Below are 14,872 nucleotides of genomic sequence, written 5' to 3'. Positions count from 1 at the left end.
CTTGGGGAGATAAAGTGTTGTTTTCAAAGGTAGTGACCAGATGTCGTCCGTGTCCCCTGGTACATCCACACGAGAGGGGCTCCTGCACGTCCACACATGTGGAAGAAATGCTGATGACCCATGGGGCACTGTGCTCTCTTTCGACAATAAGTGACAAACTATTAGGAATATCGTTCCATGGATGCAAGGGGAATGCTAAGAGAATTTTAGAGATCTTATCTAGCTCATTTTAATTACACACACACACACACACACACACACACACACACACACACACACACACACACACACAGCTTTAGGCCTGTAACTTAAAAATGTGATAGCATCTCATTGTAATTTGGACATGCATTTGCTATTAAAATGTCACATTTATGGCCTTTTATTTGCCAGGACATTTTCTCTTATAACACCCTCAGTTTCTTGCTAAAGTAAAAGAAAAGAAAAGAAAACAAAACAAAAAACGAACAATGACAACCAAACCAAAAGCAGTTCTTAGTATTTTAGATGCTCCACTGAAAACTTACTATATAAAGTGCTGTACTTTGGTATTTCTGGGGTGTATGTGTGTGTGTGTGTGTGTGGTGTGTGTGTGTGGTATGTGTATGTGTGTGTGTGTGTGTGTGTGTGTGTGTCTGTGTGGTATGTGGTGTGTGTATGTGTATGTGTGTGTGTGTGTGTGTGTGGTATGTGGTGTGTGTGTGTGTGTGTGTGTGTGTGTGTGTGTGTGTGTGGTATGTGGTGTGTGTGTGTGTGTGTGTGTGTGTGTGTGTGTGTGTGTTCAGGACTGAATCCAGGACCCACACATGTTAAGCATGTGTTTCACCTTTGACTACATCCCTGGATCCATTGTTGATTTTTGTATCCAATGTCATGTTCTGATTTCACAAGTAAATTGAATCTCAGAACTCAGCATTTTCAGTTATTTGTAGGGTTTGGTTGGTTGGTTGGTTGGTTTGATTTGGGTCAATGTATTTGGTCTAGATAAAAATTTCAATAAACTCCAGGTTTATAGTTCTTTCAAAATCCAGAATATAGAGTAATACAGACATTTTTTTAGTAACCTTTTTATTTGTGAAATTGTTTGAAAAGTTGGTGATTTTGGAATTTATTATGTATAGAAAATTTCATTGTGCTGATTTCAAGTTTTCTTAGCAAGGTAACAGCTACAATAAAGCCAACTGAACTCAGAAATTAAGAAAGGTGAGTGAGTGTGCATGTGCGTGCATGCATGCGTGCGTGCGTGTGTGTGTGTGTGTGTGTGTAAGTGATGCTTAAAAATTATTCAGAGCTCATCTGTTCTTCCTAACTTCACAAAACCTTCATGGGCTTGAGGGCAAGGTCCAAACCTGTGTGGGCACACAGTGTACATCTGAGGGAGACTAGTCACAAGGTTAAGGACTTGAAGGCCACTGGAGCTTTCCCAGGCTCAGCTCTTGCATGGTCTGCTCCAACACTGCCTTTACCCATGCTGCAGTGTTCTGTTCTGTTTTGAAGGTGGCAGTTCTCATCCCGTTCCGTAACCGCCATGAACATCTCCCGATTTTTTTCCTGCATCTGATCCCAATGCTCCAGAAACAGCGGCTGGAATTTGCCTTTTATGTCATCGAACAGGTGAGGACAGTTTTCAAAAATACCACTAAGTATTCTAGAACTTTAACCCTAGATGGAGTTTGATTAAAGATACTCAGCTGGAGGAGTCTGTTGGCTGATTCAATCTTGGATTTAAGATAGAATGAAATCATATTTGGGATTGTAGTCTTTTTTTTTTTCTTGTAATAATTGCAATTTGGTCAAATGACTTGAGCAATGATTATACTTGACTTTCAGATGATAGCATTGACACATTTGTGGCATTATACTTGTCTTAGTTGGGGGTTTCTATTGCTGTGAAGAGACATCATGGCTGCAGTAACTCATTAATTGGGGCTGGCTTACAGTTTCAGAGGTTTAGTTATTACAGCCATCCAGCAGTGTGCAGGCAGACTTGGTGCTTGAGAAGGAGCTGAGAGTTGTACATCTGGATTCATAAACAGCAGGACACTCCGTGCCATACTAGGCTTAGCTTGAGCATAGGAGAACTCCAAGCCCACCCCACCCAGTGACACACTTTCTCCAACAAAGCCACACCTACTCCAACAAGACCACACCTCCTAAGAGTGCCACTACCTGGGGATTAAGTATCCCTATGGACCAAATACTCAAACACATTAATCTATGAGGTCCATTCCTGTTCAGACCACCGCACTTGCCTATTGGCTTGCCAGACTGGTTTATAAGTCCCTGTGGCTGCGGCTCATTTTGCAGGGTTAAACGCTGGACTTGTAGCACTGTTGCACTTCTGCTTTTCTTAACACTTGTGAGTTTGCTTTGTTCTTAAAAGGTTCTACTAAGGGCAGTTTACTTGGAGGAATTGCTTCTTTTTTAACACAGGCAGTTTGGGAGTGTTTTGTCCTGTACAGGTCTGGGGCTCTTGATGGTGCATGTTGGAATGCCATCATGTCCTGTCCTGAATTATGGATGCACTTGTTATACCAGTGGCCTCAGACACATCCACTACGTTTTACTTTGAAAGTGTTTTTTATTTCTGACCTGGTTTGGGTTTTTTTTGTTCTTGTTTTTGTCTTTGTTTGGTTTTGGTTTTTCGAGACAGGGTTTCTCCGTATATCCTTGGTTGTCCTGGACTCACTTTGTGGACCAGGTTGTCCTTGAAATCGTGCTGGGATAAAGGGCGTGTGCCACCACACCCAGCTCTGACCTATGAATTTCAATGCATGAAGCAAAGGCTAAAGGTTTCTTACTGTTTCTCGGTGTGAAGTATTGATATTCTGGATGGAGGATTTCTTTGTCTGGGAGGACTGCTGGCTAGCCTTGAAAGTTAATATTGCATTGACCTTATTAGGCAATTAAGGGTGCCTGGGTATAGCCGGGTAGTAACCCCTAAAAAGAGAAGCAGTATGTAATGGACATTTTCTATTCTGATTTCATAGCTTTGCATTTTCAGAATTGTTTTCTGGTAGCAGAGCCTTGGCTGTTTCTGTTGTAGACCCACATATATAGCTTGTCAGCCTCACTTAGGCTGATTGTAGTGATAGAACACAGTAGAAACCAGCTCAGTAAGTAAGTGCCCATCCAATGACTCACAGGTCAAAATAAATCACACAGAGAATAAAATCTGTAATGCCCAGGATCCCTTCCAGATGGGGAGTCTAGAGTCCTTTCAGAGCAAGAGATAGACAGGAAGAGAATAAAATAAGTAAATAAATAAATAAATATTGTCAAAGTGAAAAGGACATCCTTCATTTCATTTGCCTTGAAAGGACACTATTCAAGCTGGCATAATCTACATCGAATGCCTTCAAAATGCAGTGAAAGCTCACCCACTGCACATATGGGTTAACTTGCCTTACTGTTGTAGTCTGTGCCCTTGTTTAAAGACTATGATTACAGGTGTAATGAAAGACTTTAGTTATTTTATTTATACTCTTTTTAAGTATAAAGTGATGCCTAAACCTAAAATAGTGCCATAACCCTTGAAGAGAGTACTCTCTACTGACTCAGGCCTCTTGTAACCTCAGCAGTAGGCAGTGTGTTTTGTACGAAGGTACTGACCGTTTCATTTCTGTTGCTTTGATAAAAACCCTGACAAAAGGCACCTGAGGGGAAAGGATGTATTTTAGTTCATAATTCCAGATTAGAGTCTGTCGTGGCAGGGACTTAGAAGAGTCACGTTCTTGGACAAGAGCAGAGAGAAATCACTGTTTGTGTGCTCACTCACCTGCTTGCTTGCTTGGCTCCACTTCCGGTCTCTACTCTCACAGTTCCAGACAGGCAGGAAACAGTGCCACTCACAGCGAGCTGGCTTCGCCCACATACATTTACTTAATTATGACCCCATGGACCACCCGAATCTAGACAGTCCCTTGCTGAGACTCTATTCTCAGGTGATTTTAGTTTGTGCCAAGTTGACAATTAAAACTCAGCATCCTACACACACACACGCACATACTTGTCCTGGTTAATGGTTCTGTAGAGTCTCATTGCATCTTCCATTTTTCTTACGGATTAATGGTGTTGATCATTTTTTTTATGTTTATGCTGTTCATGTAGATTAGGAGGTTTCTGTTTACTCTTTTCCTGATATTTTAGTTGAGGTGTCTTTGTTGGGTGGTAGAATTTTTTGTGTGTGCTAGCTGTAGGTCTTCTGTGAGTCGTGCTTAGCAAGAATTTATCTTCAGACTGTGGTCTGCGCTTTAATTGTCCTGATAGCGTTTGTCCCCCACCTCCCCCCCTTTCAGTGCTAGGGTGAAACCCAGGACCGTGCACCTGCAGTGTAAGTACTCGGCCACTGAAATACATCCTCACTCCAGCCGGGCTTTTATTGACAAGCAAAGGTTTTTAATTTTGATAAAGTCCAATTTGTTGATTTCTTTTTTTCATAGTTCTGCTTCTTGTTTTGCAGTTGGCAATGGTTTTCTGGTACTTTCAGTGTATTTCCCTCCAAACATACTTGTGGCTTTAACTCTCATATTTGGGCTAATCCCTCTAAGTTAATCCTTATATGTGGTGTGAGGTAAGGGTTTTGTTTTTTCGTTTTTCCAGGTTTTTGTTTTGTTTGGTTTGGTTGGTTTTGGCCTATGGGTTTTTACTTATTTCATTACCATTCATAGAACAGCTGATCTTTTCTTCATTGGTCCCTTGTTGGAAGTAAGTTCCCATATACATATATACATGTAATATGTATGTAAATCTGTTTCACCTCTTTCTGTCCTGTTCCATTAGATTTACACGCCTGCTTCTATAAAAAGCCCTTTTGCAATCCCCCCATTTTCAGTTGAATATGCAACAAAATTAATAATGGGCAAATAATAATAACTATATTACTAAAGGCTGCTTTAAAAAAAAAAAGCAATTATTCAGCTTTTTACTAAACACTGAAGAATATCCGATTAAAAGTTTTTCTTTTGTGGTTTATTCTGAATTAAAAAAAAAAAAAGAACTCAGATTTTTATATGTGCTTTACTCCCCTAGAACTCTGCCTTCTCACCCCTTTGAGGCAGGACTTCATGTATAGCCCTGCCTGGCATGGCTGGCACTCCCTATATAGACCAGCCTGGTCTTGGATCCGCAGAGATCCACCTACCTCTGCTTCCTAAGCTGTCTGGTCCAAGGGTGTGGACTTTTCAGCATAGCAACTTATCCTATAAAAACTGACCTAAAAAAAATGATTTCAAGTCAGAATTTTAAGCTACTTTCATGATAGCTGTAGTTGTAGGTCTACATCGGCAGCAGGAACTGCTGGTTTTCTTTTTTGAAGTATCGCTTGCCCATAGTGAGCAGGAGGCAAGCTCTGGCTGTGCTTTGGAGGCATGCTGTCTCTGGAGTTCAGCGCTCTTTCTGGAATATTTTGCATACGTGATGAAGACATGTGCAGGAGCGGCCGAGGTCTGTGGTAGGTCTGAATCTCAGCCTTGGTCAACGCTAAACCAGGAGCACACATTTGATGGCTTGTGGCCTTGAACCAGAAATCCATTCCCTTCCATGAAATAAAAGAATCATTTCTGCTGGTGGGGTGCCCAGAAGCACAGGACAACTGAAGTGTACCCCAGAAAGCCAGAGTATCAAGGGGTGTACATGGCGGTGCCTCTTTTTTGAAGATGAAATGAGAGCTAAAGCCCTGTTCGGCTATTAGCAAGAGCAGAGAGATGGGGGAAGGCGATGCAGCTGATAGCTGACCGGGAGAGCAGGTCCTGTTCAGCTCCTGTGTGTTTATAGAACACAGGTGAGACAAGAAAGACTTCAAATCCCCTATAGTCTTCACCCTTGAAATAAAGCCCAGGGTCAGGCCGAAGCGCTGGGCTACTTAATGTTCAATCACAAAATTGCCCCTAGCTCTTCAACTTTGCTTAACCTGCCAGCTGATTGACCTTCATACCCAGAGAACCTGTAGAAGCTCTGGGCTGTCATAGGGCCTAAAGACAGGGCTAAGTCAGCATGAAGGTTGAGCCTAGAATCCCTTGGTCTTTACCTTGTCTGGTTTTTAAAGGATAGCAGGAGATCCCTCTATTCCTTCAGTTATGGCAAGGCACACGTGGTGACTTCATAAGAGAGATGCTTTAGCCCCAGAAGGAAGAGCCTAAGCTGGACATCTCCAAAGGCAAGGAGGGACAGGTGGTCATTTCATCACTTGTATGCACCCCACTTTCCTTCACTTTACAAAGGGGTTCTGTAGTGAACAGACCAGGTGTCCTAGTTTGTTGCCATGGTAAAATACCTTGACAGAAAGAAGCTTAGGGGAGAAAAGCTTTAGCTCACAGCTCAAGATGGTACAGTCCATCATCCAAGAAAATCCAGGCTGGATCTCCAGCAGCAGTCACATCCCACCCACAGTGGAGAGCAGAGAGAGAGAGAGATGAATACACTCATGCCTGCTTCTCCTTTCATCTCCCATACTCTCATCTAGTTCAGGACCCAAAGCCAGGGCATGAAACTGCCCAGGGCGGGCTTGGCCTAACCGTGTTAGTCAATCCAATCAAGGTAAATCTTGCACAGGCATGCCCTTGGGCCAGCCTGATCTCTAGACAACCCCTCATTGAGATTCCTCATCACTCCAACTAAAGCCCCCTCCGTTCTGGAAAGGAGAGATAGTAAATTATCACGTGTTGTGCAGACGCAGGTTTTTAAAAACCCAGAGGGTTCTATGTGGAGACTGAGCCATCGGTAAGACTGGAAGGAAAGAGGAGACCAGTTAAAAAGCTTCTGTAACCACCCACAAAGTACATTATGATGGCTTGGCTTCTCGTGACGCAGGACATTGTGAACACTGGTTGGGATGGGACTATTTACTGATAGTGATGTGTAGTGTGATCAGGAGGGAGCCCTGCTTGGCATTTTAGGACTTTATTCTCATTCATGAATAGGCAGCCACAGAGCTCCTGGCTTTAAAGGAAATGTCCACACAGGAGACACAGTTAAGCAAGGCAACAGAGAGAACAAAGAAACCCTCAAGACAGCATCCACAAAAACTCACAGTCAAGATCCACCAAGCTAAGGAAGAAAATGAAAGACCATTTCTGAAATGGAAATGGTTTGCCATAAAGAGCAATCAGAGCAGAACGGCAATGCCAGTGAAAATTCCATAGCTCAAAGCTTTTGAAAGACGAGCTGGGAGGCAAAATCTCCTAAAGTAGGACCAAGATATAAGAAAAAAAGAGGCCCATTATCCCAAGAGGCCCATGGTATGCTGGTTAAGTTGCCTGGGGACTTACACAGAAGAGGCAGTCCTGACTTAAGACGAGGACCCATCCCTGCGTTAGCCTTCCTCTTCTGGAGTGCCAGTTGCCATGCCTCGAGGTTGTTGAGGCTGGCCTCTGGAGAAGGAGTGACTTCTGGCATCATGTTGCCTGTCATGGGAGTGAGCCACTCAGAAAGTGGGCCCATCACCTACCCTGGTGAGGCTCTGCTCCCAGAAGAACTCCGTTTCTGTAGATGACGTGGTCAGTGTCTTGGGTGTTCACTGGCCTCTTTAATTGCTGTTCATTTTTTCTCATACTGGGGAGCCAGCATTGCCACTGAGTTACGCCGCTCGTCTATGGAGGTCACCAAGTGTTGCTGCAGTTTTTAATATATTAACATATAACTAATGCACCCATTCATTGGAAGAGCCATAGCAGAAACGTGTTTAGCAGTGTAGGAGGAAGGAGCTAGGAAAATATAAAAACAATGTCGAAGCTGGGCGTGATGGCGCACACCTTTAATCTCAGCACTTGGGAGGCAGAGGCAGGTGGATCTCTGAGTTCAAGGCCAGCCTGGTCTACAGAATGAGTTCCAGGACAGCCGGGGCCACACAGAGAAACACTGTCTCAGAAAAATCATGGGAGACACCCCCCCCCATGCACATGTGAATAAAGCACACATTCATTATAAAGCATAATATTATTTTAATTTTAGAATAAAGATAAAAAATAAAAGATATTTTGAAAGATTATAGAAAAAAAATGACAGGAATCAGGTATGTATGAACTATCCTGCTTTCTGACTTCCAGATTCTAAAAAAAAAAAAAAGGTATTTTGCTCTAGAACATTCTGCCCAGAATGTCAATTCAAGGGTAGACTGTGGCATTTTCCATTATTTGTTGATGAAACACACACGCATATGCACATGCATACACACACATTAACAAAACTTTTGAAGGATAGACCTCAACAAATGACATAAGCCACGTAGAAGACATGGGTGATCAAGGGCACGAAGCAGAAGCCTGTATGACAGTCACGTGGCTCCCAGTGAGAACAGTGGGAATTGAGCTGAGGACACAAGGAACTGAGTGAGGTTTTGAACGTTCTATAATTAATCAGTTACTAAAGGTATGGGCTATATTGACTGGCCTTTCTGGTTATACAAAAAAACAGTTGATTTCCTCCACAAAGAAACACTCAATTTAGTCAGCACTGGAGAAATACTTACACAGTATCAATAAAAATGTTACAATTTATCTTCCTTTCCATATTTTCTATTCCATTGCAAAATGCAATATGCTTTCTGCAACCCTGTTCTGAGTGGTATCTCTCCCAAGGCCACACTGCTGTTGCCTGCCCTGCACGCCTCCTTCACTTCTGCCAAAGTCCTTATTTTGTGTGTTTTGGGGAATGATTTTTGTAACATTTGCTAAGGCATTTGTGAATGGTCTTAATTTTCTTTAGATGCCAAATCAAACTGTGCTGTTTCCAGGAGACTTGTATTATCACTGTGAACAAGGAAGTGTGGTCACAATACAGGAACTTGGGTTTTATAGAGTAAGAGCCTGTATCGTGTCCATGGAAATGTTCCTGTCTTATCCTAAGCAGGAATAGGGTACAAAAGAAACCGTTGCCTGTGCCCGGTAACGTAGAATGGCTACAATAGGAAGGAAGCCAGGTGTGTTGTCTGAAATCTTCTTGGTGTACTGTGAGCCTTAAGACTTCTAAGTCGCCGGGTGTGGTGGCGCACGCCTTTAATGCCAGCACTCGGGAGGCAGAGGCAGGCGGATCGCTGTGAGTTCGAGGCCAGCCTGGTCTACAAAGTGAGTCCAGGACAGCCAAGGCTACACAGAGAAACCCTGTGTCAAATAACCAAACAAAACAACAACAACAAAAAGGACTTCTAAGTCCTTCAGAGTAATCTGTCCTTCCAAGAGGACACCGAGCTTTGTCATACAGAGAAGAAGGGTCGGCTTGTGAGTCACCTTCAGCTTCCTGCCTTAATCTTCTCCCCAGAGCCCACGTTAGGGATCAAAGCCAGGATCCCAAGTATACTAGGCAAATGTTCTTAGCACCGAGCCACACCCCATCCCTCCTGTCTCAATAAAACTTGTTAGTTTTTATTACTGTAAGTGGGTTTGTGCAAATAAGCGCGGGTGCCCTAGTAGCTCAGAGGCACCAGACTTCCTGGAGCTGTAGTCACAGTTGTGAGCTACATGACATCGGGGCCAGAAACACTTGGTTCGTCTGTCAGAACAGAACAGACGGAGCTCCTGACTGCTGAGGCATCTCTCTAGCACCACTCCTGTCTTTATTTTCAATATGATAGACAGCAACAGTAGAAAATACAGCATATACTTTAAAAGTTATTTTATATGGTCTTTGGTGTAATTTTTTAATTGTTGTTGTTATTATTATTATTATTATTATGTCAAACATTGTCTGTGATCTGGCATATTTGAAATAAAGCAGAAATGCAAGTTGGCGTGTTCATATAATGGATAGTGCACCAGTAGATAGTAACAGCTATCCAGTTTTCTTGGTTGTCACCAAAATATGTCATAAGTAAATTTAAACAGTATGCGGTCATGTGCCCCATAATGACAACATTAATCATCAGCATTGTTCATGTAAAAATGATGGTTCCCAAGGTATATCACCCAGTGATACAGCAGCCATTATTTGTGTACATAACTCTGTAATGTCTGTGCAGTGTTGACCACCCAATGACATCTCAGAACATTCCCTCCGTTGGTAAGTGGTGCCTGACTGTGTTTCATAGGCTTCCAATTTGCTTGTTTCATTAACAAATATAATTATTATTTGACCATGATACAAAAAATTAATAGAAAAACATCACATGACCAAGTCTTAGTACACTTCTTGTTTTCCTTGCTCTGTGGAGACCGGCACACAACCGTTCAATCGCGCAATGCTCTTTAATGTGGGGTTCAAAGAGGCCATGAAGGACGGTGCCTGGGACTGTGTGATCTTCCATGATGTGGATCATTTGCCTGAAAATGATCGGAACTATTACGGATGTGGAGAGATGCCGCGTCACTTTGCAGCAAAGTTGGACAAGTACATGTACATGTGAGTAGCGAGTTGGCTTTGGCTGCTGTACGGTGTGCTTGCAGCCCTGTGATTGGGCCTCAGTCTGAGACTGCTCAGGAGCCCCAAGAGCATCATCGCTCACTCCAGCATGTCCTAGGAGCCCAGACAAGGACTGCACAAGGCTTTAGTGTGGTGTGTGGGAAGAACCGAACTCCTGTAGTAAGCACATAGATGTAAATCTGGGTTCTCACCCTCTGGCCTTAGTTGGTCACACAGTACTCTCAAGGTTGCTTTCCTTGTCCTTGGGCAATAGAGCTCACTGTGGGGCTGCTTTCTGTCACGTGTGACCTGTGTGACCTGTGCTGGCTCCTCCTGCCTCCGCTCCCCTCAGAGATGGTGCAGGGTCCAGACTGTCCTTCTGCAGATCACCGGATATATGTGAAGCAAATATCCCCCACCCCGTGTGTGTGTGTGTGTGTGTGTGTGTGTGTGTGTGTGTGTGAAGGCCAGAGCTTACTGTCAGATATCTATCTCCCTTAGTCATTTTCCACGTTAATTTTGAACCTGGGGTTCACCAGGTCAGTTATATTGGATGGCTAACAAGCCTCAGGGACTAGTCTCATCCACAGCACTGGGGTCACTACCACACTCCTGTGCCCAGCTTTTTTTGTGGGTACTGGGGATTCAAACGCAGTTTCTCATGTTTGCTTGGCAAACACTTTATCTACTGAGTCATCTCTCCAGCCCCATTTTGATTTGTTTTTGTTTTTGTTTTTTTGAGACAGGGTTTCTCTGTGTAGCCTTGGCTGTCCTGGATTCACTTTGTAGACCAGGCTGGCCTCGAACTCACAGAGATCCACCTGCCTCTGCCTCCCAAGTGCTGGGATTAAAGGCGTGCACCACCACGCCCAGCTTCCAGCCCCTTTTAAATGTCTTTATGATGTAGGTAATTGTTAATCTATAAAATCCGAGCACTCCAGGTAAAGGTGAGGATCCAGCGTTGACAGGAGGCTGGAAGAAGACCCAAGCAGATGACTCAGAGGGGAACTTCTTGGTTACAGGCCTTAGCGTGGATAGTGCCTCCTTGCTATAACCAAATCCCTGCTTTTTGAAAACGCAGTTTCAGTTGGTAAATATCCATTGCACACAGTGCCACGAGAACGGTCTCGTACAGAGCGTATCTCACAAAGGCTGTTCACCTTCCTTCCCCCTCTCCCTTCCTGATTTTCTCATTCCTTCCTCCCGGGAGGCAAGCTCCCACAGAGATACACTTTCACATGTAAGGCCTAAAGCCCGGCACTTGGGAGGCAGAGGCAGGTGGATCCCTGTGAGTTCGAGGCCAGCCTGGTCTACAGTTCGAGTCCAGGACAGCCAAGGCTACACAGAGAAACCCTGTCTCGAAGAACAAAAAAAAAAAAGAAAAAAGAAAAAAAAAAAGAAAAGAAAAAACAACAACAAAACAAAAACCAATCAATCAAACAAACAAACAAGCAAAAAACATTTAAGGCCCAAAGTTGGCTGGTGAGAGAATCCTTTGAACATTTGTCTTCCTGAGTTTGCCTTACTTCGCTTAGCATAATGATCTCTGGTTGTATCCATTTTCCTCTAAATACTGCAGCTTTCCCCCGCCCCCTTTTATGGCTGACTGAAAACCCATTGTGTATGCATATTTTGGTGAGGGTGTAGGAATGTAGGTTAGCGCAGCCATTGTGGGAGCGAATATAAAAGCTCTTCAAATGCAGCAGTTCCTGGCATGTAAGTCACAGCCACATCCTCTGGAGCAGTCCGAAGGGTTAGATGCAGAGTGGGAGCTTGGGAAGATGTCACAAAGTTGCAGGGAGAGGGTGGCACCAGAGGGATGGTGGCAGCAATTCAGGGTCTGAGCAAGTCTGTGCCCAGACAGCACTCGCTCACAGGTGGACGCTCGCTCACAGGTGGACGCTCGCTCACGTCACCAGGACCTGTGGGGTTGGTCTCCTATTTGGATAGTGTTAAGATAAACTCTTATGATGATGATGATGTTTTGTTTTTGTTTTTCGAGACAGGGTTTCTCTGTGTAGCCTTGGCTGTCCTGGACTCGATTTGTAGACCAGGCTGGCCTCGAACTCACAGTGATCCACCTGCCTCTGCCTCCCAGAGTGCTGGGATTAAAGGCGTGTGCACCACCACGACCAGCTTGCCAGTTAATATTTTTAAATGTTTTTTTTTTTTTTAAGCGAGATCTACTATTGCATTGACAGTTACTAATATGTTTAGTCATGGTGTGTGTGTGTGTGTGTGTGTGTGTGTGTGTGTGTGTGTGTGTATAAGAGAGAGAGGGGGGCATGAGAGAATATTATGCACTTTTTGAACACTGGGTTTTGAGTCATAAAATACAAGTACTAGTCAATTTCAGTTGCCACACAGGTTCTGATTTTGCATTTAACATATAACTTGCTTTGATGTCCTATAAAAATGTTTCATTTCTCAGTTCACGTTCCCCAGAATGCTTCCCCTCCCCCACACTCAGTTTGCTTTTATAAGCTTAAATAGCATGTGAGAGGTGAGGCAATGTGGCTGGCTGTCCTGATGGACCGCTCTTCTCTTTCCCAGTCTTCCATACAAGGAGTTCTTCGGAGGGGTGAGTGGCCTGACAGTGGAGCAGTTTAGGAAGATCAACGGCTTTCCCAATGCCTTCTGGGGATGGGGAGGAGAAGATGATGACCTTTGGAACAGGTATGTCGAGGCACACTTAGATTAGTAACCCAGGTCAGGGATATTTTGGAAGTCCCCTAATTTTTTTCTTTTGTAGATCAGGCTGGCCTTGAACTTACAGAGATCCACCTGCCTCTGCCTCCCAAGTGCTGGGATTAAAGGCGTGCGCCACCACACCCAGCTTCTGTTTTCTTTCTTTCTTTCTTTTCTTTCTTTCTTTCTTTCTTTCTTTCTTTCTTTCTTTCTTTCTTTCTTTCTTTCTTTTTCCTCCATATTTGTTCTGAACTTCATTTCATCCATTTTATGTTACCTTGCAGAGTTCATTACGCCGGATACAATGTAACCCGGCCAGAGGGGGACTTGGGAAAATACACATCTATTCCTCATCACCATCGAGGGGAAGTACAGTTTTTAGGACGGTAAGTCTAATGTCATCTTGAGACCTCAGGGCTCCAGAACTAATATACAGCATGGAAAAAAAGCAAGTGCTTCTGGGTTGTAGTTATAGTGTGTGTGTGTGTGTGTGTGTGTGTGTGTGCGTGTGTATACGGGGAGAGACAGAAACAGATAATCATGTCTATATTTATATTTAGTTAACTTCTTATTTTTCTTTGGCATGTTTGTTTTTGGTTTTTGGTTTTTTGGTTTTTTGAGGCAGGGTTTCTCTCTGTAGCCTTGGCTGTCCTGGACTCGCTTTGTAGACCAGGCTGGCCTCGAACTCACAGCGATCCACCTGCCTCTGCCTCCCGAGTGCTGGGATTAAAGGCGTGCACCACCACGCCCGGCAACTTCTTATTTTTAAAATATTTTTTGTACCTAAGACATAATTTAAGTTGCAAGAGGATACAATTCGTTTACCTTTTCTTTTCTTTTCTTCTTTTGAGGCAACCAGTTTCTGACTAGTAAAAGTCTAATTTAGAGTAATGGCTTAGAGATTTTTAAGTATGCCTTTATTATAAGAATGACCCAGAATATAGTGTACATTTTCCTCTTTTCAACACATTTACCATTTTGTTGCTGTTGTTGTTGGTTTTTTTTTGTTTTTGTTTTTGTTTTTTTTAGGTATAAATTACTACGGTATTCTAAAGAGCGTCAATACATCGATGGATTGAACAATTTATTATACACGCCCAAAATACTGGTTGATAGGCTGTACACAAATATATCTGTGAACCTCATGCCAGAATTAGCTCCAATTGAAGACTATTAGAAGAAGTCAGTCTCTTGGCGGGGTAGACCGACCACAGTGCTGGACAATGACCTTGGCTTGAAGTGTCTGAGTGTCCCAGTCTGTGAAGAGAGCCAGCAGTCCTTAATGTTTACAGCGCAGGACTCCATCCGTCACACTCCCCACCCCCCATCTTCTCCCTGCTGGGGGCTTCCTCCACGGCAAGCACTGTAGAGACCAGAGCCCATAGCTTGGGATCGGACATGAAGAGAGCTCCCTAAAAGAGAAGATTTTTTTTTAATATACCAAAATCGATAATTTAATTCAAGAGAATGCTTTTATTTCCGTTCAAATGTATTTTGTACATATGTGATGTAAATTAAATGTGTTCAAATTGTTGAAAAATAAGATGTCACAAGTTTGCATGTGATTGGTAATGCCTTCATTGGACTTTTATAGACATTTTTATTTGCATGGGGAAATAATATATAAATCTATGTCGCCAAACAATGGTTAAGCCTTGTATGAAATGAAGGGACTGTCAGCGACAGACACATTGATGTGGTGACTGTTTTACTGCTGTTCAGCTTTAAGCATCCAGCCTTGTGGGAAGAGGCGCAGCCTCCTGCGGGCTCCGAAGGAAAGGCGGAGGAACTTGCACAGCTTTCTTCCCACCAGGGTGACCTATTTTGTTTGTTTGGTTTTTTTTCTTGCTTGCAA

At 43.4% G+C, this 14,872-nt stretch overlaps 1 protein-coding gene across 1 annotated transcript in view; it reads left to right on the top strand.

Moving 5' to 3' along the window:
• The window catches only part of B4galt6 (beta-1,4-galactosyltransferase 6), a 64,660-nt gene extending 50,082 nt beyond the window's left edge, over positions 1 to 14,578 (top strand). The window contains exons 5-9 of the mRNA XM_051163158.1: positions 1,495 to 1,611; positions 10,142 to 10,329; positions 12,883 to 13,005; positions 13,302 to 13,403; positions 14,047 to 14,578. Coding sequence (XP_051019115.1) covers positions 1,495 to 1,611; positions 10,142 to 10,329; positions 12,883 to 13,005; positions 13,302 to 13,403; positions 14,047 to 14,194 — 678 coding nt within the window. The 3' untranslated portion in view covers positions 14,195 to 14,578. The remainder of the gene's footprint in view (positions 1 to 1,494; positions 1,612 to 10,141; positions 10,330 to 12,882; positions 13,006 to 13,301; positions 13,404 to 14,046) is intronic.
• The last annotated feature ends 294 nt before the right edge of the window (positions 14,579 to 14,872 follow it).

Source organism: Acomys russatus, chromosome 20 (genome assembly GCF_903995435.1).
Source record: "Acomys russatus chromosome 20, mAcoRus1.1, whole genome shotgun sequence".
Taxonomy (NCBI): domain Eukaryota; kingdom Metazoa; phylum Chordata; class Mammalia; order Rodentia; family Muridae; genus Acomys; species Acomys russatus.
This window is presented reverse-complemented; position numbering and strand designations above follow the sequence as displayed.